General features: G+C 43.2%; 2 protein-coding genes across 4 annotated transcripts; one reads left to right on the forward strand and one right to left on the reverse strand.

Annotated features, from left to right (window-relative positions):
- Nucleotides 1-15: 15 nt before the first annotated feature.
- znf687a (zinc finger protein 687a) lies at nt 16-11,118 on the forward strand. 3 transcript variants are annotated; one of them, XM_026999103.2, is made up of 11 exons: nt 16-52; nt 981-3,215; nt 4,187-4,271; nt 4,564-4,648; nt 4,792-4,976; nt 5,080-5,271; nt 5,365-5,527; nt 5,824-6,066; nt 6,224-6,339; nt 6,925-7,027; nt 9,204-11,118. In XM_026999103.2, exons 2-11 carry the CDS (start codon nt 983-985, stop codon nt 9,783-9,785), a joined length of 3,987 nt encoding a protein of 1,328 aa, XP_026854904.2. In that variant the 5' UTR covers nt 16-52; nt 981-982; the 3' UTR covers nt 9,786-11,118. The 3 variants fall into 3 exon arrangements, with proteins under 3 accessions (XP_026854904.2, XP_026854906.2, XP_026854905.2); XM_026999105.2 differs by having other exon boundaries at nt 9,236-9,307; XM_026999104.2 differs by lacking the exon at nt 9,204-11,118 and adding an exon at nt 7,177-8,796.
- Nucleotides 11,119-24,879, reverse strand: otoa (otoancorin). The gene is made up of 29 exons (XM_026999187.2): nt 24,859-24,879; nt 23,643-23,738; nt 23,383-23,477; nt 23,142-23,163; nt 22,671-22,710; nt 22,334-22,478; nt 22,111-22,179; nt 21,716-21,906; nt 21,473-21,606; nt 20,278-20,402; nt 19,961-20,106; nt 19,707-19,815; nt 19,077-19,298; nt 18,819-18,980; nt 18,567-18,707; nt 18,396-18,451; nt 18,151-18,271; nt 17,953-18,071; nt 17,573-17,708; nt 17,299-17,492; nt 17,088-17,178; nt 16,109-16,271; nt 14,658-14,857; nt 14,184-14,336; nt 13,906-14,048; nt 13,596-13,732; nt 13,151-13,248; nt 12,886-13,066; nt 11,119-12,581 (listed from the first exon to the last, which is right to left on the reverse strand). The coding sequence occupies exons 2-29, from the start codon at nt 23,695-23,697 to the stop codon at nt 12,502-12,504; spliced, it is 3,528 nt and encodes a 1,175-aa protein (XP_026854988.2). The 5' UTR covers nt 23,698-23,738; nt 24,859-24,879; the 3' UTR covers nt 11,119-12,501.
- Between the last annotated feature and the right edge of the window lie 83 nt (nt 24,880-24,962).

Raw genomic sequence — 24,962 nt, forward strand, 5'->3', positions numbered from 1 at the left:
TGTCATGCGCCATCCTGCCTGAAGCCTGGAGCAGTCAGGAGAAAGCGACCAGGTAACGTTGGACAAAACTTTCCCTTTCAAGACCACAAGTAGTGGCATCTGCCTTCCGTCCTACGTACGCTGCTAGCTAGTAATACGTGCGCGGCAATTACCGTATAAATCCATCATTTCATAACCCGGGTTCACTAGCTGCAGCGGTTGCAGCGCTAGGTTAGCTAACGCTGGCCAGCTAGCTAGCTAGCTTGCTAACTTGGCTACCTCCGCGAGCTCTTGTGGCGCTCGCGACGCCCGACTTAACGTCAAGTTAGCCCGCTAGCTAACCGACCCGAGACGGCAGACGGCCGGTCGATCTCGCATAACACAGTTTGAGGTTTTAAAGTTGGCCAAGACGCGGATGCCGTTTAACTGTGTGAGTTCTAGTCGAATTCACGCAAAGTTGGCGACTTTTTAGCTGATGTTTAGAAGTGGCTGAGCAGCAGGTGTGTGTCGCTACGAACCTGTCAGTGTTATTAGCTCGGATCCATTACACACCTGTACTGTCGGTTCCAACCTCTTCGTCGAGTGAGACTGACAGGAATGTTATTTTTGTGATTTTGGAGCTGCTGTTTGGCGCAAGGCGAGCTGGCTATCAGAATAGCCGGGCAGCAGAACTCGGTCCCAGGAAGTGTCAACTTCCTGAGGCCAAGTTTTTTGCTTTCTTATTTCTCTCGATGAAGTGATCTAAGTCACATGTTTCTGTAACAATACAAGATGTACGTTATGGACGTCCTTCATTAGGTGGTCTCACAGAAAAACGAGATAATATTCGTTGTGGTCGGTTTGTGTGTGTTTTGTAGTTTTAGCCTGACTAGCTAACTGGCTAGCTAAACTACCCAGGTAGCAAAGGACTGTTGACTCAACATTCCTTTGCTATCGACGTAAGTTGCAACTTTTGTTTTATTTCGTTTCATTGTGTCTGTAAGCATTTCTTGGTCACACAGGAATGGGAGACATGAAAACACCAGATTTTGATGACCTGTTGGCAGCATTTGATATTCCAGACATTGATGCTAAAGAGGCAATTCAGTCTAACTCTGGGGATCCTGATGGGAATCGCAGTGAATCCAGTGGTGGAAAAGAGAGAAGTGAGGGTCCAAATCAAAGACCTACCAGTTCCTCAGAAGTCTGTGAAAGCATTCCTCTAGCTTCCCATGACTTGCCTGCTGTGAGTGTTATAGTGAAGAACAGTGTATGTTCTGATGTGTACATAAGTGGAGAAGATGAGGAGGATGAGGATATGGTCAGTCAAGTAAGAGATGTTCTGGATGAGGTGGACAGAAGTGGAGGTGGTGCCCTGCTGTCTCCCCAGCTTCTGCCTAGACCACACAGCCTTTTGCCATCCGACACACTGCTCTATAATGGATTCAAGGCTGTCTCAGATGGAACTCTGGAAGCCTCCCTGCACTCCACTCCAACCCCAATGCAACCCAATGGACAGCTCTGGTCTCTTTGCTCGCCTAAAACCGCCAGTGAAGGTGATGAGGGCAACCAGGATGGTGGTTCCTGCAATCACCCTGCCATATTTCCACCTCACGTGCCTTTACCTGTTTCTGCTCCTTCCACAAATGTAATTGGTTTGCTCCCCTCCAAAGTTGATGAAGATGAAGTAGGACATCCTTCTCCCATCAGCTCCAATCTTTTAGATCAGTCTTTAAACAGCATCTCAAAGGCTGGAGTCCAACATCCTTTATGTGAAGATGAAGAGTCAGAACCAGACCTTGAAAGCCCCCCACTTATGATCCAGGAGAGTCCAGACCTCCAAATGTCTCCTCATAGACATGAGTCGTCTAGTGACTTCCCAGCTGCCTCTCCCTCATATCAGTCTTTGCCCTCTAGTAAAAGCCCAGTTAGAGAGGACACTTCTGTCCCACAGCACTTGTCTCCCATTGGCCCCCATCAGACACCCACACAGGGCAATAGTAATTCCACTTCCATGACTGAAAAAAATGACTCGCCCAATGCAGAGCGATACCCTGAGCACATTATCGATGAGAGAGACTCTCCTGAAAGCCCAGAGCCAGAAACACCTGCTTGCCTGCAGGGGAGAGACTTAATGTCAGCTGCTACCCAGAAGAGCACCAGCCCATTGCAGCTATCCACCTCTTTGCTGACCACCCAGCTAGGGGAGAAAGTGCTTGGACAGGAGAGTGCAGTGGAGGTTCCTGGCAAGAAAGATGCTGTGGAGAGTGGGGGGAATGGGCAGGAACTCGGAGATGGTGACCAGCTTATGAAAAGTGACGAGCAAAGTAAGGTGGACGTGAAGGTGGACACAGAAGGAGCAAAGTCCTCAAGGTCTGACCCAAAGCCTGCTACTGAGAACAGCACAGACCCCTCCATGGTGCCCTCTAGGCCTCTGAAAGTTCGAATCAAGACAGTTAAAACCTTGACCGGCAACATCACACGAACTGTTACCAGGGTGGCCCCTAAAGGAGCAACAGGTGGGGCCACCAAAGGCCCTGATGGGGCAAAGATCCAGTTGGGGGCTCGTAAGGTGTTGAGCCGGCCTAAAAGACCTGCTGCTGCTATCTCTGGGCAGCCTCAGGGTGCGAAGACTCCGGTGCTGCCTGTGGCCACCTTGCAAGATGCCAGCGCAGCCATGCTGTTTGCTGCCAGCAAGGCGCAGAAACTTGCCCGCCCTGCCTGTGGTGGCCCAAAAGCGGCGGCCACGCCTTCCGTTTCCTCCTCATCGGAGTCGGTTGTCACAGCTCGCGTGCTGGGCCACAAGATGGTCCGCAGTGCCGGACCTTCCGGCAGACCGGTGTCCATCATGAACAGCCCTGGAGCCCCAGTCTCCCGCAGCCAGTCCACCCTTGTTGAGGCCTTTAACAAGATCCTCAATGGCAAAAATCCCCTGCCCAGCTATCAGCCTGACCTCTCCACGCTGCCACCCCCCGAGTGGGGCCTGGGTGTGCCCGCCACTGGCTACCGCTGCCTGGAGTGCGGCGACGCCTTTGCCCTGGAGCGCAGCTTGGCGCGCCACTACGATCGGCGCTCCCTGCGCATTGAGGTGACATGCAACCATTGCACCAAGCGCCTGATCTTCTTTAACAAGTGCAGCCTGCTGCTGCATGCACGCAAGCACAAGGAGAAAGGCCTGGTCATGCAGTGCTCGCACCTGGTCATGAAGCCTGTCAGTGTGGAGCAGATGATTGGCCAGCCAGACACCGTGCCCGTAGGTGGGTTGCAGAGATGGTAATCTGATGGTTTCTTCCTTCATTTAAGCATATTTCACAGCTCAGGAGTGTCTAGGTATAGCTTATGATTTTCTTTTTTACCTCCTGGAAATCCATGTGAGTTAGGAAGGACTCCTGTCATTTAAGATGGATTTACACTAGGAGATTCCAGCAGTCTTATACGTTTGTTGCATGTCACACTGTACAACATGCTGCCACTGAAATCTTGACCAAATTCCATGAGCAGCTGTGTGATCTCACTTGTTTTGAAAATCAAACTATACGATAATGTTTTTCTAGCACTAAACTCTATAATGTTCTGCATTTGTAATTCACATATAACTTTTTTTACCTAAAAGGAGACACTAGAAAAAAAACCTTTCTCTCTACTGCTACAATTCCACAAAATGTTTTTCCTACTTGGAGTCCCACATACTTGATTTTCTTATGCTATACATTAATTTATTTGTAATTTGGTGTGTGGGTTCTGCATAATCTCCTCCTTATTGGTTGTGTTCTTTATGTTTGTCACAGCAGTGGGTTCACTGTGAGATGGTGGAGAAAAATTCCTGCCACTGCAAGAAGATAATCTTAGGTTGACTTTGGCTACAGTGGCAGTAAATAAGATGCCGTGGACCAATGAACCCTGCAAAAGCATAATTGCAACAATAATCCCACAGTATAATCCCAGTGTAAACTCAGCTGCGGTTCATCTTTATTTGACATTTACATATGGTAGAGAAGTAATAAAAGATCAGAGTATAGAACTGGAAGTTGTATGCACATATGTAAACCTAATTAAATGTACTGTAGCTCCCTAAAGAGATTTACTTATACACAACCAACATTATGACCCTTTCTTCTTGTGCATGATGTATAACCTGTTTATATGTGATACTTTTCAAGGTTTGCCAACCCTTCATTAATTGCTTCTCTTGGTTAATCGCCCGGTTGCTTTACCATTTCTTTCATAGGTGTGCTCTCTCCACCTCTGCTGGCTTCCTCTTGTGTGCCTGGAATAGAGGATGTCTCTGCACAGCCTGGGGTACTTGATAACTGGTAATAACTGGGCCCTATCACCTGGAATCAATATGTATATAAGCATACAAAATGTATAAAATTGTATAGATATTTGGTTGAAGTGACATGTTACTAACACATGTAAATGAATGTAAGCATACGCTGATCTGACTCTTCGATTAAAATTCCACTGTGAACTCCTCTTTTTCCCCAAAATATTTTCTCCCATTTCCCTGTCAGGGAATGCTAGAAGATTGCCATGCTCAGTGCCTGCTAATACAGTGTAATATTGCTGTTTATCTGACGATGTTTGCTGCTGGTTGTGCTCCAGGTGCCCGGAGTGTAATAGCCTGTTCAGCTCGAGGGAAGAGCTGGCCGCACACTTCCAGCATGCTGAGCCCTCTGGTGTCGACACGGTGAGTGTGCACTACATGGTTGTGTGTTGTTGCAGAACCAGCACCTCATGGCATGAAGTCTGGTTACTGAATGTGTGTGTGTGTGTGTGTGTGTGTGTGTGTGTTGGGGGGGGGGGGGGGGGGGGGGGGGGGGGGGTGCGCAGTGCTGCATGCAGTGCTCTCCTCCGATGCCTCTGTGGAATCCCTGCAGTGCAGCAGCCCACCAACGTCTTCACCAGCACCTCTCCCCTCTCGTCTGCCCTGAGTGTGGCCTCATCTGCCAGCCCCACAGCCTCAGCACACACACACAGCAAGCCTGCCTGCACTACGCACGCCAGCTTGGACACAGGTACACACACAAACTCCTTGCTGCACAGAGAGTTGGTATTTGTTACTGTTCCGTTTGTATGGTTGACTGCTTCAGTACCCTTATTTTCACTCTCTATCTGTAGGTGTGACTGTTGTCAGGTGGTGTTTGGAGGTGTGAATAGTCTAAATGCAGTGAAGACTCACATGCAGACAGCTCATTGTGAAATCTTCCATAAATGCCCCTCCTGTCCCATGGCCTTCAAATCTGCCTCCAGTGCTGATGCCCACTGTACTGCTCAGCACCCTGATCTCTCACACACACCCAAGCATTCCAAGTAGGTGTCCAGAGCAGTCACATCTCTAAGATGCTGTAGGTGTAAGGAAAACTGTTCTAATGTGTGTCTGTGTGTGCTTTCCCTTTCATGTAGAGAGATCTATAAATGTGTGATGTGTCGGACCCTTTTTACCCAGAAAGGCTTGCTCAACCTCCATTTTGACACTCACCTAGTGAAACAAAAGGTGCAAGTGTTTAAATGCCCTGACTGCAACAAGGTGTTCACACAGAGAGGTTCCCTCCTAGAACATGTAAAGGTCTGACTCTTATTTTATTCATAAACTGGTTCTGTTTGGGTACAGTCATATGCAAATATTGTGCCTTTTTATAGCAGTTTAACCAATCTGACAATGTCTTGTTAATTATCTTATGAAATCAGATATGTTGGATGCTGGGAAGACACTAAAATGTCCAGCAAGGGCAAGACCAGGATTGGGAATTAGAGCACAGCTGTAACACCTGTCTTGGGAAGACTGATTGATACAAAAGTGAAATGTTGTTTTACACGCCATCCATTTTTAGTCTGTTTTCCTCCATTCTGCTTTGCCTCCAGGCTTCTCACAGGAACACTGCGGTTCACCTGAACGACATATCGGCTCGGAGGGGATCCGTGAAGATGGTGGGCTCCAATGGTGAAGAGTGGAGGAGAGAAGATGAGGAGGAAGGTGTGGGAAATCCAGGAGCTATGGAGAGCCCCGCCCTTCCCGATGTCCTGATCTGGAGCTGCTCAGAGTGTCAGACACGCTACACCAACAAAGACAACTACATCAGCCACATGGCTACCCAGCACAGAAAGGTCAGAAACCACAGCTATGGTCACTGAGGAGGCGGTGTGGACAGACGGCATTACCAGAGCATGTGTGATCTCGTACACTGCAACAGCAAGTACTTGTTGCCAGTGTATTTCTCCATTTGCTATGAATTACAGTCACATTACCAATTCTGTCCTGAAGGAGCTGAAGAGGTTTCCCTGCACACAGTGTGAAGGCTCCTTCTCATCCTCCTCCAGTCTCAGGCGACACATCCGTGTCAAACACAAAGGCATCAAAAGAGCTTCCTTCTACTGCCAGTGAGTATGAGAACACACACACACACACACTCTATCCCTCCTGGATGTGTAATCTGAAGACATAATATGTCTATGATGCACACCTATTCTCAGAAGTTTCTCTTGGCCAGATTTAGTAACACTGATGAACAAAATGGAATGCAGTGGCAAAAAGACATGCAACTCTCAAAGACCAGACAGTTCCTTAATCTGAAGAGTGCAAAAGCATTAGTAGCTGTTGTTTGATACAAGTTTACCAAGGCTTGAACCCTGATTATTTTTCCTGTGCAACTGAAATCTACTGTTAATCTGTAACATTGTAACTCTTGTATGGTTTATCATACAAGTCCCATATTTACAATAATTGAAACTACAAATGATTATTTTATGAAAGCATGTAAAAATTCTTATTGCTAATTCTACTCGAGGCCAAGCCATTAGCATTAGAGTTAGCCTGGCTGTTCTCATGCTGTTCTTACCAAGATAACATCTGTACAGATCACTTCTGCTCCTATAACTATTTGATGCTTTAATCATTTTAATTAGCTGCTTTGTTTGTTTGTTTTTTTTGTCATATCATCAGATTTTGTGTGCTTGTGTCTTTAGGTTGTGCACTGAGGGCAAAAAGAGTTTTAGCAGTAAGCTGATCCTGGAGAAACATATGCAAATTCATCATGGAGGACAAAGAGGAGCAAGCACTCCAAGCCAGGTGAGTGAGTCTCTCCTCTCTCTCTGTAAACAACCAGCATGAAATTCTCACTACTGCTCAGCATCAACATGTCATTAGACTAAATACATGTAGGATCAATGAAGTGTGTAAAAATGAATTATGATTAATAATAGATTTCATTTGTGTAGAACTTCTCCTACTCAAAGGGCTTTACAGGAAGACGCATACAAAAACAAACTAAGCATTAAACATCGCACACAAAATTATTACTAATGAAAGAACTGTGAAATTAGGAAAGAAAGTAAAGAGCAGTGTTGAAGGACTAATCATAGAAAGTTCCACATGTCAGAAGTCACTAAATGACATGCCGTCACTGGTGAGAAGTTTGAATTTAAGGGGACACACAAGACCAGGGTGCAGGGCCAGGGGAGTAGTGGTGAGTTGGACCATGCAAAGATTTAAAGTGCCTTGGAAAATATTCTAGATATTCTGTACTAAATCTATTTTAAACATGGCTGCCTCCATGAGGGTGACCCTCTCTACGGAGCATAAATTGGTTTATTTGAAGACTACAGAACAGTTTGATTCATCATCTTGTGAGCTGCACCTTATAGAAAAAATGCAAAAAATGATCCCTTTCAGAAATATTTGCTACCTGTTGTAGGTAAGAAAAGCATTGCTTAAAATGCTCTTTGCATATGTATTAAATCCCTTTAGTCTAGCTCTTATCAGAACCTGTTGGTGCAAGTTTCTACCAGCATTTCTACCACTATTTGGGATTAATCTGTGCCCGTTTCTCCTGACCAATTTGCTCTGCACGTTGGTTTGATGATGCTTGTGGATTCCAGTTTTCAAAACAGTTCCACAAGTTCTTGATTGGATTGAGAACTGGACTTTAATCTGCCCATTTCTCCATTTTGTTCAACCATTCTTGTGGTGTTTTGGCCATAAGATAAATGACCTACTGAATGTTGTATTTTGCACTATCCATCTGTCCTTCAATTTTAAGAAGACACCAAATCCCCACTGAGGAAAAGCATCATAACATGATGTTACCACCCCTATCTGTCAGTGCTGTCATGGTATTTGCGGAGGAATGGGCAGTGTTGCCTTTGACATAAATCCCTTACAGTTGGTTCAAAGGTGAGAGTTTGAGTACTCCCAGATTGTGTACTATTAGGAATAAAGGTGTTCAAATTATTCTGGACAATGAGATTGTTAATCAGACGTGCTTTATAAATAGGAAAGTGACAGTTTAACAACTACAGTTTAAGACTGTTTTCGATCAGGCAGCTTTTAAGAATTCGGAAGGTGGAGCGAGTTGGAAGATGAAGGACAGCATAATTTCTCGGTTGCTGGTGGAAGGGATGATTTTGCTGGTCCCAACCATTTGACCAGATTGCAGGGACAACAGAAACTGCTGAACAGTGAAAAGAAAGTCAAGGTCTGGAGGACTGGTGTATCTAGGACATCATGGCAGAGTCCAAGCAGTAAAGAGAATATAAATGACGGCTGTGTTGGCGTGTACCAAAACATGACTGTCCAGCACTGATAGGCAGGTAGACCAACTACTGATCTGAAGGGGGGGAAGAAAAAGAAACTGTAGGCATCCAGTGAAAACCACAGCAACCTGTATTTATACAAGAATGGTAAGGCCAATCAAACGGAAAGTCGAAGAAGTCAGCAAAACAATAGTGCAGCGCGGAGACTCCAACTAGCTACTAGCCAAAGTCACCACACACACACACATACACACACACAATCAGCTACTGGTGGCCAGCAGCTTGAAGAATGAGTGGAACCCGCCCAACAAAGATGCAGGCCAAGGTGCAGGATGGCTAGAAAAGGGCTCGTCGTAGAACAGGCGGAGTAACGTTGGGAGACGTGCTGGTAGAAAACATGGTATAAGAAGGAAACTCCAGTGGAAAAAGAACACAGGTAAAATGAAAGTTAAAGCTAAAAGCTCTAATTAATCATATAAGAGAAGGAAACACACTATAACATGCAAAAAGGGAAGCAAATATAGTCCAGTTATTTTAGTTAGTTTGTTTAGTCCAATTATTTTTATTTAACATTGTACTACACCTCTGAGGACATTTTGACCTCCAAGTATAGAGATACAAGTGTGTGCCTGCACACACAAGTAAGCATCTGATGCTCACTGATGGTAGTTTGTCTTCCTCATTATATATTGCCTTTTGGGCCCTTGTGCCAGGTATGTCCTCGCTCCACTGACACTGCTGACAGCTCCTCTGAGCAAGACGGAGCCCTCAACACCGTGACTGCTGCCTCTGCAGAGGATGGCTCACCGGTCAAGGGCCACCCACCTCGTTCTCTCCGGGGAGGATGGCCCCAGGACCAGGAAGGGGTGGGCTTCCGCTGCATGCCATGTGGCTTTATTTCAGAAGATAAGGAGGAGTTTCGACACCACATCAAGAGTCACCGTGGCGATATGGGCGGGGCAGTGCAGTGTCAGCAGTGTGGGGCATGTTTTGCGTCTGGCTCTTCCCTCAGTCGCCATCGCTTCATCAGCCACCGCATGCGTGATGCAGACTCCGAGCGTTCCTCCACACCCACACCCGCCCCTGACGGAGATGATCAGCAAAGTAACGTGACTCCTGGGCCTGCAGCAAGGGCAGCATCTCCAGCGTTACCACCACAGCCAGAGGATGGGGAAGACAAGTTTGCTTGCAAAGTGTGCAGATGTCAGTTCAGCAAGGCTGCCGATCTCAACACGCACTTCCGAACTCATGGCATGGCCTTCCTTACGAGCTACAAAACGGACAAGCCGAACTGAGACAGCGCAGAGGAGGGGGGATGTGGGGAGCCTGACAATGAATGAAGCTGTAGTTTAAAATGTGATGCTCTACTGACCTTGTGTTTACACTGAATGTTGCTCTAAAAAAATGTGCCTTAAACACTCCACACCGACACTCGCAATAGTAGTGTACCTGGTTAAAGTTCAACGGTAACTTTAAAGAATTTCAATCAGAGCTCCGTGTAGTCTTGATAAAGGGGATCTGGCAAGTATAATTACATTTGTTTTATGTAGTTATTTAGTCTGATTACGTTTTGATGTTGTTTAACCCCTATGGGTCTTAATATTCACAGTTGCCTTTGTAACAGACAAGCATTGTCTATCCTGACTAATCGTTCCCTACATCACTTTAAGGGTCATTCTGTGCTGGTACCACAGACAAACATTTTGATGTGTCATCAAATTCAAAGTATAGGTTTTGTATACCTAGTATGGCACCGAACACAACAAGCAGTCCATGTAGTAATTAAACCTTTAAAAACCATAAATGTAAAATATTTCATAGAGACCTCCTTTTTTTTTTTTTTTTTCTGTCATGTTATTCTGAGAACTCCACCTGTCCGATTTTGCTGGCTAGTCTTCCTTCAGTAGTAGTTCCATCTTAGAGTGAGTTATGCAGGTTTGCAGTTTAATTTATAAATACCTTCAACAGAAAATTGTGAAAGCACTCTAGAAAATATTTCATCACTCTGGCTTTAAATGTTTAAGATACTACTTGTCTTTAAATGTAGTTTCGAATGATTATATTATAATAATATATTCTGTTCTAAATACACAGAGACTGATAGCTAATTGTCAGTTGTAATATAGTTAGACACAGTTGCAGGAGATGGAGATTACAGTTACCTTACAATAACCCTTTAATTTTAAATGCTTGGTTCTGATTTTGGATATATATTGATATGATTTCTGTTTTTAATTCTCAATAATCAGTCGAAAAAGTATAATGTATTAATGGTCATAGTAAAATTTAAAATGAGATGCTGTAATGGTTACCTTTCTGTTCTAATTATGATTGTCTTATATACTGTACTGATATGTTTACTAATGATATGCCTAATAAGCCATTGAATTTGGGATTCGATTCTGCTTAGATGAAGAGGAACCTTAGAATGCAGCAGTGTGTGACGAAGTGAAGGGATTGTATGAGCAAGGAAGGCAGGGGAGGAGAGGGACATGAAGGCACTTGCCTGACTACTTGGTCTAAACAGACATTGTGTTCTCTATATTCTCATACTTGGACAAATCTAAGTATATAAAGGTTTGTAATGATATGTATTACTAGCAGTAACGTGGCTATTTATTTTTCTTTTCTTTTCTTTTAAAGAGGATATAACTGGATGATGAGTCCCAAATAGATTTTGGGAAATGGGGGAAATACTGTTCTGTTTTTTTTTCCCCTTTTCTAGGCAGCTGAAGGTCCTCTATATTAGGATCTTCGTTAAGATGTTTGTTCTTTGCGGTCAGCTAAGAAAAAGCATCAGGCACCCTTCTTTACTTTTTTTTTTTTTTTTTTTTTAAGTTTGAGAATGTCCATTATTTAATTAGCAGCAGATTCTGATCTCAGGCTTATTTAAAATGCTCCTGTTTTTTGTTTTTTTATTGATTTATTGATAAATGTGATCCGAGTAGGTTTACATTGGATTCTGATTATTTGCATGCACTTTTAAATTTCCCAAAACCTCCTGATTGAGGCCTAAACTAATTACCACCTTCATTCTTTAGCATTATACTTAATCTGGAAATGCCAAAATTAACCCATTATAAATCTCAGATTACTTCTCCTTCATGTAGCTCATGTGATGACCTAACATGAATATGCAGGCATTTTTTTTTTCAGTATTCATTCTAGAGTCATTCATTTGACAGGCCCTAGAATGGATGGTGGGAATATCCAGGTTTGTGACAGCTTTCACTTACAAGTCTCTTTTAATCAGTATGATTTGAACATAGATCTTAAAATCATTACCTGTTCTCTTTTACCAAAAACTAGTATCTAAATCTAAATTGGTTCGAGTCATTTCTCTATTTAGTTCTTGAAGGACTCTTGGTTTCTCAAAATATTATCAAACAAGTTTCATGTTGTACAATATATGTAAAGTACCAGCATGAAATGTACAAAGATATCCCATATAAATGTAACTAACCATTCTTTTTTATTATTCAGCTTTCTCCATTGCAGTTTTGTCTAGTTCATCTGGTTTGAGTGTTTTACAATCTCCATTCTCAAATTACAGGTCTGAAATTCTCATATATATTAAACAATTGTACTTCATACACAATTGTATAATAAGAATAAATATTGTGTTTTCCCTGTCTCTTAAAATGTGGTTGTGTTTATGTACTTTTCCATTTTCATGTGTAAACATGCTGAATAGTGGGCCAAATTCAGACTGTCAAGTAATCGTTATAGTGTATACTCCTCTATAATATATTAAATAGTTTAATAGCCACTGAGTGAATATGTAACTCAATAGAATATTTTATTTAAAATATTAGGAGGATGAACTGCTTGATTGGAATAGGCCAGCCTACTACCACTTTCAGTAATAGTATTTTTTGCAAGCGATATTCTATATACATTTGAGTTAATATAAAATAAATTATTAACTAAAACAGGTTATTGCATTAGCAGTGAGGTCTATTATAGTTGGTAATTCAGATATAGATGTTTTCAGGAAGTATTTCACTGTTATCAGTGAATATATCTTAGCAACAGCAGTGCAAGAGGCTGGAGAAGAGTTACAATACCAAACATGGTTTGTTCTGGGGCCCCTAAACAGCACAGAGAGAGACATATTAGAAAATATGACAAAGAACATCAGACATTTTTACATTCAAAAACGTTGCCTGTGTAGTGAGCAAATTTGGGTTAAGTGACTGACATGCCCAAGAGCTCACCCGCTTGATGTTTAGAGAATGTGTACATGTGTGTTTGCCAGTGCCTTTAGGCCTTATAGAAGATGACTGCTCATCAGACTTCAGTTCAGTCTGATAAAAAACAAACCAAATGTACTTACGCCTAATCACCCTAAAATATCTGTGGCGATGTGTATTCTTGCGGTTAGGGAATACGCACCTCCTTTTTGTGGCATTGCATTTGGGGAGGTTGTGCTGGAGATGGAGTCACTGCGAATTGCCAGTCCCACTGCCTCATCTACAGCAGCTCTCTGGTCCATGGCCAGCCTTTGCCTCTGGGTGTCAGTTATCATGGCAGCATTGTCAGGACCCAAGGCTCTCAGCTGGCTTACTGACAGTGCCTGGTCATAAAACAAAGAGCACAGGATAAATTTACATTAAAGAAAACAGTGCAATAGTCAAGATAGGGGGCGGGGGGTACTCACCACCAGGCGCTCAGGAGGGATGAGGGAGATGGCAGACTGCTGGATGAAGGGCAGGACAGATGACTTCAGACTGGCCAGCTCAGTGGCAGTCAGACCAGCTAAGGACAGAATTCTGCACGGTCACTCACAAACAAGGAAATGGCATCCAACAACTGATCAGAGGGCAGTGGTAGCTCAGTGGTGCTTGACTAGTAATCAGAAGGTAGCCAGTTCAAGCCCCACCAATGCCAAGTTGCCACTGTTGGCCCCTGAACAAGGCCCTTAACCCTTGCTAAAATAGTAGTCGGTCATAACTAAGTCGTTTTGATAAAAGTGACATACAAATGTAAATCTGTGGATTATTTGATTGTGACTGTCCCCTTTAAGGAACTTTTATTATCCCAGGATACATAATTTAATCATTTTGTACATTTAAAACTTTGAATGGCTACTGTTTGGAACAGACCAATTGTGTTGCCCATGGTGCTAACTTCAGCTTCACCCCACCCTTTTGGGTCACCAAATGCAGCGACAGCTTTTCTCTTCAAACACTCCAGAGCACTCAGTGGGCACAGGACACGGCCTATTTCCCCCACCGCCTCCCTGATATACCCAAACACACAGAGAAGCATGCCCAAATATTAGTTTACAGAATTCTGAGTGATCATTAGTTTGTGTACAGGACTGTGTGTGTGATTTTTTATATATATATATATATATATATATATATATATATATATATATACACACACACACAATCTTTACTAATGTCTTACTTGAATTCTCCAGTATTGAGCTGATCTGTCTGGTTAGGCTGTAGTCCACAAATAAAGGAGCCCAGACCCACCATCTCAAGTGCTCCAAGTTTAAGAATTTTTAGTCCAGTTTTGTCAGTAAAACCCTGCCAGATGGCTGCCATCTGCAAGAAACATGACATTAACATCCACATTAGTATCATTAATGTTTAATATGGAGATGCATGTGTGTGAGTATGTAAGTAGTTATCCACAGTGGTGCCATGTCAGCAGCTGATAATACCTTGTGTGTGTGTTACCTGTGTTTGATTCCAGTTGCACACTGACAGAAGTTCTAGGGTGTCCAGTGAGGTGATGTTCAAGTTTTGGAGTTGCTTTTCATTAAACCCCTGAGACACACAGCCAAGCTCCACTATCTGAGTCTCATTCAGCATAGTCACATCCCCCCATACCTGCAAAACAGGAATATCTTACATGAAAGACTGGATTTTATTGGATTATATTTACTGACAAATGCATTCATATAATACAAAAATACAATATTTTCAAATACCTGCTTTATTGAATATGTCAAACAATTTTTGAACTGTAATTCATATTTGGGATACACCTCATTAAAATGCTTCTTTATTATTGATTTAGTTTAAATACAAGGTTCTTTTTTCTGAGACTTGATATGTCTTTAATATGAGATACAGGTGAGCACTCGTGGAATGTGTTGTTTGTCTTTGTGAACACAGTGATGTAAGATCTCACTGAGTTTGTGTGTGTACCTCAACAGCTTTCTTCTTGAGCACCGAGAGTTGTTCGGCAGTGTAATTACGTATCTCTCCGAGCACGGAGACGGCGTCTTTGAACGTTTGAGCAGTCATGTTGAAGAGCTGGGTGGGGCTCCAGTATACATTCCCCTGCCCCAGATCCTCAATGACCGACAGAGTAGGCTCTGACAGAGAAGGCTGCACTCCTGAAGACACTACAAGTCAAAGGGAGATAGAGAATGACCCTATTTTCATTATTCCCATTATGGTAATTTCCAATGGTCATGGCATGGGAATTACTGAATGCAAGGCATGTGTGACTTAAATGACTCAAGTTAATTTACCACAATGAACAACTTATGCCGAGATAAAATAAGGGTGGTGGGAGTACACAATAGGTCCTAGTATTCAAATTATAGTGTACAAACCGGAGCATAAAAGTTGCCATTCTGTACATTTGAGCTTTAATCCATGCTTCTTCAGAAGCAAAACACCACTTTTCACATCACTGCTCGTATGCTTTTAGAAGGCACTACACTAAAGTTGTTCTGTGCACACCCTTGTCCACAACTCCCTCGCTTCCAACAACCCTTGTTCTGCCCTTCCTACTGATTATGTCCACCTGTTCCTCATGTAGTTCCCTCCCTGCCCACGTAATTAACTCCACCCAGTTTGACACTTGTACATGAGGAAACCTGGAGTGAGAGTGTGTCAGTCCAAGCCACTGTTCCATTTGCCTGGTTTTGATCCTTAGCCTGTCATTAGTATTTCCCATCCTCCTCCTGTGGTTTAGCCTTCTAGCCGATCTCCCTTGCTCGTTTGCCTACAGACCTTTTATCGGAGCTTGAGAGTCGTCTAAGCCTTTATTCTCACCTGACAAGTTGGCAGTTTAAGTGCACCTCCACCCTCACACAAACTACGTTTCATGAAATCACATGTCATGACTGCAGGGTGTGTGGTACACGTTAGGCAGACCAGGTTATCTTGCATTAGTATCAAGCAAAATGGCTGCCTTTAGTCACTTTGAGCATCTCCCGCACAACTGTCATCCTGTGCCTCTCTAAATCAATCCAATTATTGCACTCAAATGGCAACTAAAGACCATTATACTGCACCATTTCACAATGCATGTTTTATCATCATCAAATGGTTCCAGGAAATGGGCCAGCCTGCTAGTTCTCCCAAGATCTCAACTGTATTAGGCATGTTAGGAATGAGGAGCAAAGGGCTGTTAGAAATGCACGTCTGATTAGCAGCAGCTGTCGGCAGCATCATTTTTAATGGTTCAGCATTCTTTCACAACTCCTCCAGCATCTTGTAGAATCCATGTCCAGAAGAATTCATACTGTCCTGAGATTGAAGCTGCAAACCACTGCTGCATAGGCATACATTATAAACTTGCATCTCTGTGCATATTACGTATTTGTCTCCTCGATCACCTTTCCCCCACCACTCTATGAACCCACCCTCTCTCCTGCGCCGCTGCTGGTTGAGCCCAGTTTTTAGCCAGAAAAGTTTGTGACGCAGTGCCAAAAGGTCCGGCTTGAAACGGAACTTCTCCGGAGTCGGAGCGGCAGCCTGCGCCAGCATGCGGTCCAGCAGATCCGACAGGTACGACTTCAGCCAGGCCTGCGGAGTAGGTGAGAGGGCAGGGCGGTAAGAAAGGATAAGGAAGAGAGGGGACAGAGCGGGGCTGCATCTGAATCCTATGTTGGCCACATGCGAAGCATTTAGGAGATAGTGGGATCGAAGCGCTCAAACAAATTAGGTGTGTTAAAGTGGGAAAGTCCAAACTGTGCAGTTCCAGCTGTAGTCTTGACGCTACGTATACAAGTTGTCTTGGCTGAAGTCTTTGACAGCTACACTGTTTGCTTGTGATTGTTGAACAAAGTTAGAACAAACAGTTGTTGATGCAACTTAATGAAAGTTACCAGTTTCTGTAAAATTACACATTTGACCAATATAACCAAGTTTAACCAAAGCTGCTGAATCCACAGTGGAATTTATTTGATTTAGATGTATTGTAATGACTTAAATCTATAATATATAATAAAGACATGTTTATTAGGATTTGACATCAAGAAAGTCCTTTTTATCCAACACTGAGACAGATGGTTTCTTTCTCCATGGCAGGGGGTTTCAACTCCAGTCACGATGATCCACTGTCCTACACATTTTCTGCTTTACCCTGCTCCACTCATTATCTAAATGAAAAACCCCTGCTCTACAACGCTGCATAAAGTACTTTATGAGTGGTTCTCCAAACTTGTTTAAGCCCATTCTCACTTTCCTTCTTACTTTCAATTTGGTGTCTTTCCTTCCCTCACAGTCTACCTCATCCCCTGATTCTGAATCAACATCATCCCCTCAGATAAGGGAACAAGGCAATGTGAGAATAAAAGTAGAATGAGATGTAGCCTTTCCTGACGGCACTTTCTCACTCACTTTGGAAGGCAGCATCTCAAGTGCAGTATCATTCCATAAGAGAAGTGGTCCCAATGATTTCATGACATCTTCTGACCAACCAGACGGGTCCCTAATTTAGATGACATGAGTTACAGCAAAATTAATATAAAAAACTACATTAGGCTAGCAGAAGGTCGTAATATCAGATGCCCAGCCATGACTTGGGATAGCTTAGTATGCACTACATTACCCATAGGTGCTAATGAGCAACTTGAAGAGAGGTCCCCTGTAAGAGTAGGGAATGTATCCACAGGTTGCCAGGGCCTGCAGAGTACTGTTCATGGCTGAAGGTTTCAGAGAGGAGATCCAGGTAGGGTCCAGCTCACAAATAACCGGCCCCAGAGACAAGACTTCTGCAGGGGACAGTTCTGAGGCATTCTTCCCCTGAGCAGAGGGAAAATATAGATTAGGTCAGGGACAGGGGTGGGATGTGTGACAGGTGTGTGTGTGTACGCATGCTTTACCAGGCAGCGGAGAGCTCTGTTTCTGAGTTCCCCGCGTAATGATACATTATTGGCCAGGGAGGAAAAGTTGGCTTGACTCATCTTCTCCAGGAAATGAGGGCACACTGCATCTGGGAGACCCTGAATCATCTTTGCTCTATGTGGTGTGTGTGTGTGTGTGTGTGTGTGTGTGTGTGTGTGTGTGTGTGTGTGTGTGTGTGTGTGTGTGTGTGTGTGTGTGCGTGTACGTACCATCATGCATATTCAAATGTGTCCATAAATGTGATTGTGTGAGCAGGAAACAAAAAGGAAAGAGCTTAAATTTTTAATTAGCATATTTAAACCCAGCAAGCCTGCACACGCAGTTGTCTGAGTCAGGCAGCTCTGTGAGAGTAACGTACGGTAGGTGGACCAGCAGCAGGGCAGGAATGGCCAGGAGCTCTGCATCACTGATGTTTGTGAAGTAGGCAGGCCTCTGCTTCTCCAGGCTCAGGAACAAGCTGTGGGCGATGCAGTGCACCTGGGGTAGGGCCAGACCAAGTGAGACAGACCAATGAGAGAAATAACACATGCATGTTGTAATAAATGAATCTCCTTACCTGTGACCTAGACAGCCAGTCAGAAAAATTGGCAAGCGCCTGTGCCATTTCCAAGGCATCACTTTGATTGACATTTCCAACCATGTCACAGGTTACGCCCTGGACAGCCTGGCCCAGGCTTCTGTTAAGACACCATTGAGTTAGATTTTCTAATGAATCAATGCCCAGTTTTGATTCATAGGCATTTGTGGCCCATCACTTGATATCATTACATCTCACGCTTATGTTGGAGTCAACGGTCTCACCTTATTTGCTGAGGTTTGATTGTTTTACCAAAAATCTTCTTCAAAAGATAAACAGACTATGGAGAGATGAAAAGCAGGAGGCACAATGAAAGAAAATAGATTATGGTGCTAATTAGGTCATACCTGAAATTCTACATATGGAAGTTTGTGTATGTATGTGTGTGTGTGCACCTGTGCACGGGACCAGCTACGGCCATCCACCTGGTCCACAGAGTTTATGTTAGCTTTGTCCAGAGTGGAGAGAGAGAGAGAGGGAAGGAGTGGGTCCGGCAGCTGCTTCACCAAATCAGGCATGCTCACGTTGATTTGCATCTGACAGGGAACCAGATGAAAGTCAGGCTCACAAAAGGCTCGCAGCAAAACTGTCATAAAAAAAATAAAATAAATAATATTATATATATATATATAAACCATTTGTCTCACCCCCACAAGCAGAGCCTTTTTTTGTAATGAAGACATCTTCTCACTAATGTTTTTTAGGCCTTGATTTCGCAGCAGCCCTTGTGAGTTGATTCTCTTCAGTAGTTCACTTTCTACCCCTCTGACCATGGAGCCCATTGCCAACAGCGTCTCACCATTGATGTCCTACAGGAGAGCGTGAGAGAGCGATGGTGGTGTAGCGTGGCCTAGACCGTTATGAAAAATGCGGAATGAGGAGGAAATCAGAAAAGGAGGACCAGCCTTATCCTTGTCTAGGAGCTTTCTGGCCAGCACCATGGCCTGAGCGGGCATCCACTGAGCCTGGCTCAGACTAGACAGGGTGTCCCTTAGAACCTCAGAGCTGACGCTGGCTAGCTTCGCTGCAGGCAGGATGGACGCGCTGGCACCCAGAGAGCGCAGCAGTTCCAGGGTGGGAGGAGCCTCACTGTCTGACATCATCTTCCTCACAAGCTCCTTCTTCATCTAAGAGGGCAGGAGAGAAGGAGGAAGAAAGGTTAAAGAAGGAGGAAACACAGGAAGAGAAAGAAGGAAGTGGTTAAAAAGAGGTACAAACATGGAAAAGATGGAGGAATGTGTGGACTCATTAGTATTTCATTGAATTGCATTTATTTTAAATATTGAATTTAATTGTATTGGAATTTAAGTACATAAATATGGATGTTAAAGGTAGAGTATGACACTCTGGTAACCCATGTAATGTAGTTTTTCTGCAAGTGGAATGTATGTGGGTAGATAAGAGAACAGCTGTCTGATGGGCTTAATATAATATCAAGAGTAACTGCGGTCAAATTAAATCTTTAAAAAAAGTTTCATTGTCTACAGAGAACCAGGATTACTTATGAAAAATCATTTGCAAATAATTTCCCAGACCTTGTCAGTTCCAGAGTTCTCACAGTTCCCCAGCTGGTACAACAGCTTCTTACTCAGTGTGGCATTTAGGGACTGGGCATCGTCATAGAAACAAGCAAGACTGCCAAGCCTGGTCAGGGAAGAATTTAACTGTGTATTAGTCACCAGATCTTAATAATCCCATAATCAATTACGATGTGATCAGGGATTAAGAGCTTTAAGAGTCTATGATGCTTCTTGCATTAAATTGGCATAGTTGTTATATGTCAACACACCTGTCCAGGTGGTTCAGGAAGGTCTGGCTGCCATTGGAGCACTCTCGCTTGAGCCGTTGATAGAAATTCTGTCCATTCACAGGCTGCATCTCGCCCACGTTGGTGAATGAGGGCAGGAATTCGGGGCTCTGGAAGAACTTACACAGCTGAGAAAGTGAGAGGGGGAGGAAGAGGCAGAAATTAGGACTGAAAAAAACCAAACATATTTCATATGACATTTTTGGGGCAGAGTCACTGAGTAGAGAATTACTGGGAGCTGTTCCGGAGTGTCAGAATGAAGAGGTTTGGGGGTTGGGTTTCGTTTGAGCAGGACTGACCTCATTGGCCGGGATGCTGTTCACATCCTCCTCAGTCAGCCGCGAAACAAAACGTCCCATCATCCTTAGCACCTCCGCCTTCAGCCAAGGCTTTCTAGCAGCGCATCCAGGAGACGAGGAGTTAACTGGGGAGACGCGGAGAGCACCTGAGGTCAGCAACACATCCTCCCACTTGCTGCCATTTCCCTCCCTCCCCATATGCCCCCCGCCCTCATCTCACTCTCCCTCTCCTCCACCTTGCTTCTCTGTTTGCTCGAATTTTCTGCGAGGCTTGTCTCATCGTTCTTCCCAACCATTTCTCTGTCCTTAGGAACATCCTTCTCTGGGTTGACAGGACAACCAGTAAATAAATCTCATGGCCCTCTGTTCCATGTAGCACAAATTCCCATGTCAGTTCACAATGATAGAGATCAGCTCCAGTAGCTGTAATTAAACACTTGGTAATTCCAAGCGAAAAAAAATATTTAAAAACAGCACAAAAAGGTAGTAAACCGGTCTCTTCACATGCTCTGCAATTTGAAAATGTAATGCAAATTTCTGAAAAATATTCCACAAATGACAGTTATTTAGGAAATGAATATGTCTAAAACACCATTTCCTTTAGAGTAAAATAGTACAGCATTTTAGAGCACACATACATGACCATGAGCACACTCAGTCCGACATCCTCCTGCCTGGTCCACGTAATGACAAACGAGGCCTGTCCTTTCCACCCGTCTTCCAGTCCTGTAGTTTTTTGGTCCTGCACATGTTTTCTGTTCTCTTTCTCCTCACTCTTGCGCTTTCATCCCTCATCATCACCGGGCCACGTCAGCATTCCATTTAATGCCCTCTCTCTCCCACGTTCTCTCCATTTAACGCTACCTTTCTCTGCGCGTCTGTTCTCGTTGGTTGTATTGTATGAAGTTATGAGGCAAGCTGTGCTTGCCACTGTAATTATATTGCTAAAATGTACCTACACAGCTTGTACTTGGAAATTTCAGTGATCGACAGAAAGTGAATTCAACTTTCCTGTATTATGATTTCAGGTTTTACAGAAAGATTGAGTAATATTTAATATCTGTAGCCCTTTCATAATCTCTTTACATTTGTGCTATATACCTTGATGATGGAAGCTGCTATATACAGAGGTACTTAAGGAAATTGGGTACTGTTTTGGCTTAAGGAAGCTCAGAAGTCTTTGGTGGGTACTCACCAGGGGTGGCTGAAAGGGTGACATTTTGTTGACAGCTGGGATCATTTTCCAAAACTCTGTGTTTCATCCACTGCCTGATCTGTTCCCTCTGTCCTTCAGACAGAGAGCTAAAGACCTCACATAAAAACTTCATCCTGGGAGTAAGAGAAATTTAAGGAAAGAAGGAAATATGTATACACTTATAGCAAAGGAAAAGGAACATGAAAAAGGGTATTGTGTTAGTTATCTGTCAGATTTGCTCACATTTCTGCTAGATGAGAGCTCTGTACTGTGGCTGGCAGCACTAAAGGAGAGGGGGGCATGGTCTCCAGCAAAGGCTTAGCCGCCCACAGCAATGTCCTGAGCTGCTCCATGTCAAGCTGTGTAGCGTTCTGTAGGACAGCCGCCCAGGAGAGAGGAGCCACAAATGCTCGCATAAAGCAATGGCATTTCTCCTGGGTTTGTAGTTCAGCCGAGAGAGAGAGAGAGAGAGAGAGAGAGAGAGACACAGAGAGAGAGAGAGAGAGAGAGAGAGAGAGAGAGAGAGAGAGAGAGAGAGAGAGAGAGAGAGAGAGAGAGAAGTGAAATGGAAGTTGACTCAACCATGATCAGATTTCTAAGTGTGTTTGTTATTTGACCCGAGTACGGGTGTGACTAACCGTGGTGTTGCTCATGAGCTTGATGATTTGTGGCAGACTTGTGCAGTTCCACATTTTCTCTGTGAGGTTCTTTAAGGCCACATTACATATTACCAAGGAACCAAAGGAAATGAGAAAGATGTGTGAGCAAAGGGTTCTTTTGGTATAACACACCAGAATGTGGTGTGTGTGTGTGTGTGTGTGTGTGTGTGTGTGTGTGTGAATATATTTTGGTGTGTAATACCAAGGCTAGTTCCTGCTCTGCTGTTTCATTGGCCTTCAGTGCAGAGTGCGGAGCAGAAACAAAGAGATGAGGCAGAGAGGAAAGGAGTGCAGGGAAAAGAGAGATGGGGTTCACCCCCATTCTGTTTAATGGTGTCGTGGAAGAGCTTTGGAGAAATAGGGAGCAGACATGAAGGAATATTATTAATCCTGTGATACTACCACTTCCTCAGTCATTTATCCTTGGAAAACCATAATTTCTCCTTGGAAAGCCATGTAGTTTCCAGTTCAACAGTAAAAGAGCCAGAACAAATGTTGTGGGAAAGGCTGGTGACATCGCGGAAGCATGACCTCTCTACCTGTTAAACGAGAAGCTCATCAGCATGGGGGGAGGGTAACCTGTAACAAACATATCATCCTGTCAAGACTGAAAGCACAATGTAAAACACCCCAGAATGCCTTTAGTTTTTTTTTTTGTCACTTAGTGTTTATAGATATCAGCAAAGGATAATACATTTTTTGTAGGATCTAGAAGAAAGAATAGAGAACTGACTGCAACTTTAAATTCTGAGCATGTATCAAGACATCACATTTACCTAAACAATAAGTCATTCTTAGCCAAGAGAGAATTGTGTTCTCCCTGTGCAAGAGGAAACATGTCTTTCTGCATATGGTCTACAGGAGATGGTCCATTGGCAAGCCCTAAAGTGGCCTTTGTAAGTGTACCATACAAACTCCTACAAACAGCACTCGTACCATACACACAGTTCGACAAACTTGTAATGGAGTCACTCTGTTGGGATTACCCATGAACGTCACAGAGCTCTTACCTTTCTTGGAACATTTCAACATCTGTGGGGACAAAGAGTGATCAGGTTAACTGAGCAACATTCTACTGTTCTTGTCCCATTTATGGAAAATTATGCCACACTGGGGATTTTGATTCACAGTTTAAAATAATGTACTAGGTCTAATAGATCTAGATCTAAAATTTCAATTATTTGAAATTTTGTAACAGTCGTTACTGATGTAACATAGTAGAGCTGACTGAACAGTGTAATGGCCAGTCACCAGTTGTTTGGCCATCTCTTTAAAGTCTTCAGGCAGTTGAGGAAAGCCCAGGTTGTGCTCTGGCAATGCAGATGGTGTCATGTTCTGTGACATTACTAAAAACGAAAACCATTCCATGTCATTTTTGATTGTATTCTAAGAAGTGCTTTATGCTGACTTGGTAAAGCAACATCACACAACCAGTGTAATACATTGCTACAGCTTAACTAGATTCTGCACTTTCAAAATTCAGTCGTCAGTGAAATCTAAATTCAGCCTACCTGTGACCCACTGAGCAAAAAGTAAGAGACTCATAGCGCCACCTACTGGAGACATTGTATATTCCACTTTACTCTCTTGTTGGCTGTGGACCTGACCTAAAAAGGAGCAATAAGGATTCAAGGATTTTTCATCTAAAATATTCAAGGCAAGAGCAAAAACATTTTATAAAGCAGGTCCTAGGTGCTAAGGCTCCAGTGTTTGGAACAAAATGCTGAATCAGAACATTTCTAAGCACTTGAGAGCACATTATTAATAGTGTCTTTTTAAAACTTTCTGATGTTATAAAAACATTATGACATAGGATGCTTTTTAAAATGCACTCAAATACCTTCATGCTGATTCTGATTTAATGAATTGGGCTATAAGTGGGTAGATAAAAAACAAAAACAAACAAACTGTTGCTTAGCATGCGACACCCTCCCCCCCTTCTGTTTACAGGGATCCCCTTCACAAGTTTTTATGTTCCATTGCTGTTATGGTTTCTGTAGCCATGCCCACAAGGTTCATATGCAGTCCATGAATTCCGCCATATCTAGGCTTCTGCCTTTGAGGGTTTGAGAGGGCTGCCTGGATACTGGCTGTTGGAACAGAATCCCATTGGGATTCATATACAGAAAAACACTGCCTTTAAATCTGACCTGTAGTTTCCATCACATTCAGTCTACCAACTAAAAACAAACAAACAACAACAAAAAAAGTGATAAGTTAAACAAAACCTATAATGAAAAATGTTTTAGATTGTTTTATACACAAATCAGGGGGAAATGCTAGAATGATGAGCTTTTTTACAGCAACGGAACGTTCTGATGTTGGATTGGCCGCATAATCTAATTAACACGAAGACACATTTAAAAGAAATTAAAATGTATTTTCGAAACTTAGAGATCTCTAGTACTCATATAAACCAGTTTGGATGAAGGAAATATCATCCACAGTATGACTTCAAACTGTTTTTACATTTTTTTTGGTGTAAAACAACTTTAAGGATATATAAGATGAGCAAACAGTTAATAGTTGATACACAATAGTTAATACACTTTTTTTTTTAATCTATAAGAGGATGTCAAATCTGACTGCATCTAAACATTCAGAATATTGTGGAAAAAAATTAAAAGGATACTACTCTGTAGTAACACCTGGTATAACATTTTTATTCATTAGGATACAGCCTGTGTTAGTCTCACATAAGGAAATAAAGGTGAAGAGCATACTTACCGAACGTGTTCTCCTCATGAGGTTCAGAGAGAATGGTATGTGATGTGGTAGATACGTGAAACCTACATGTGCCATGAGGAACAGGTGTGTGTCATGTCATCACC

Source organism: Electrophorus electricus, chromosome 10 (genome assembly GCF_013358815.1).
Source record: "Electrophorus electricus isolate fEleEle1 chromosome 10, fEleEle1.pri, whole genome shotgun sequence".
Lineage (NCBI taxonomy): Eukaryota > Metazoa > Chordata > Actinopteri > Gymnotiformes > Gymnotidae > Electrophorus > Electrophorus electricus.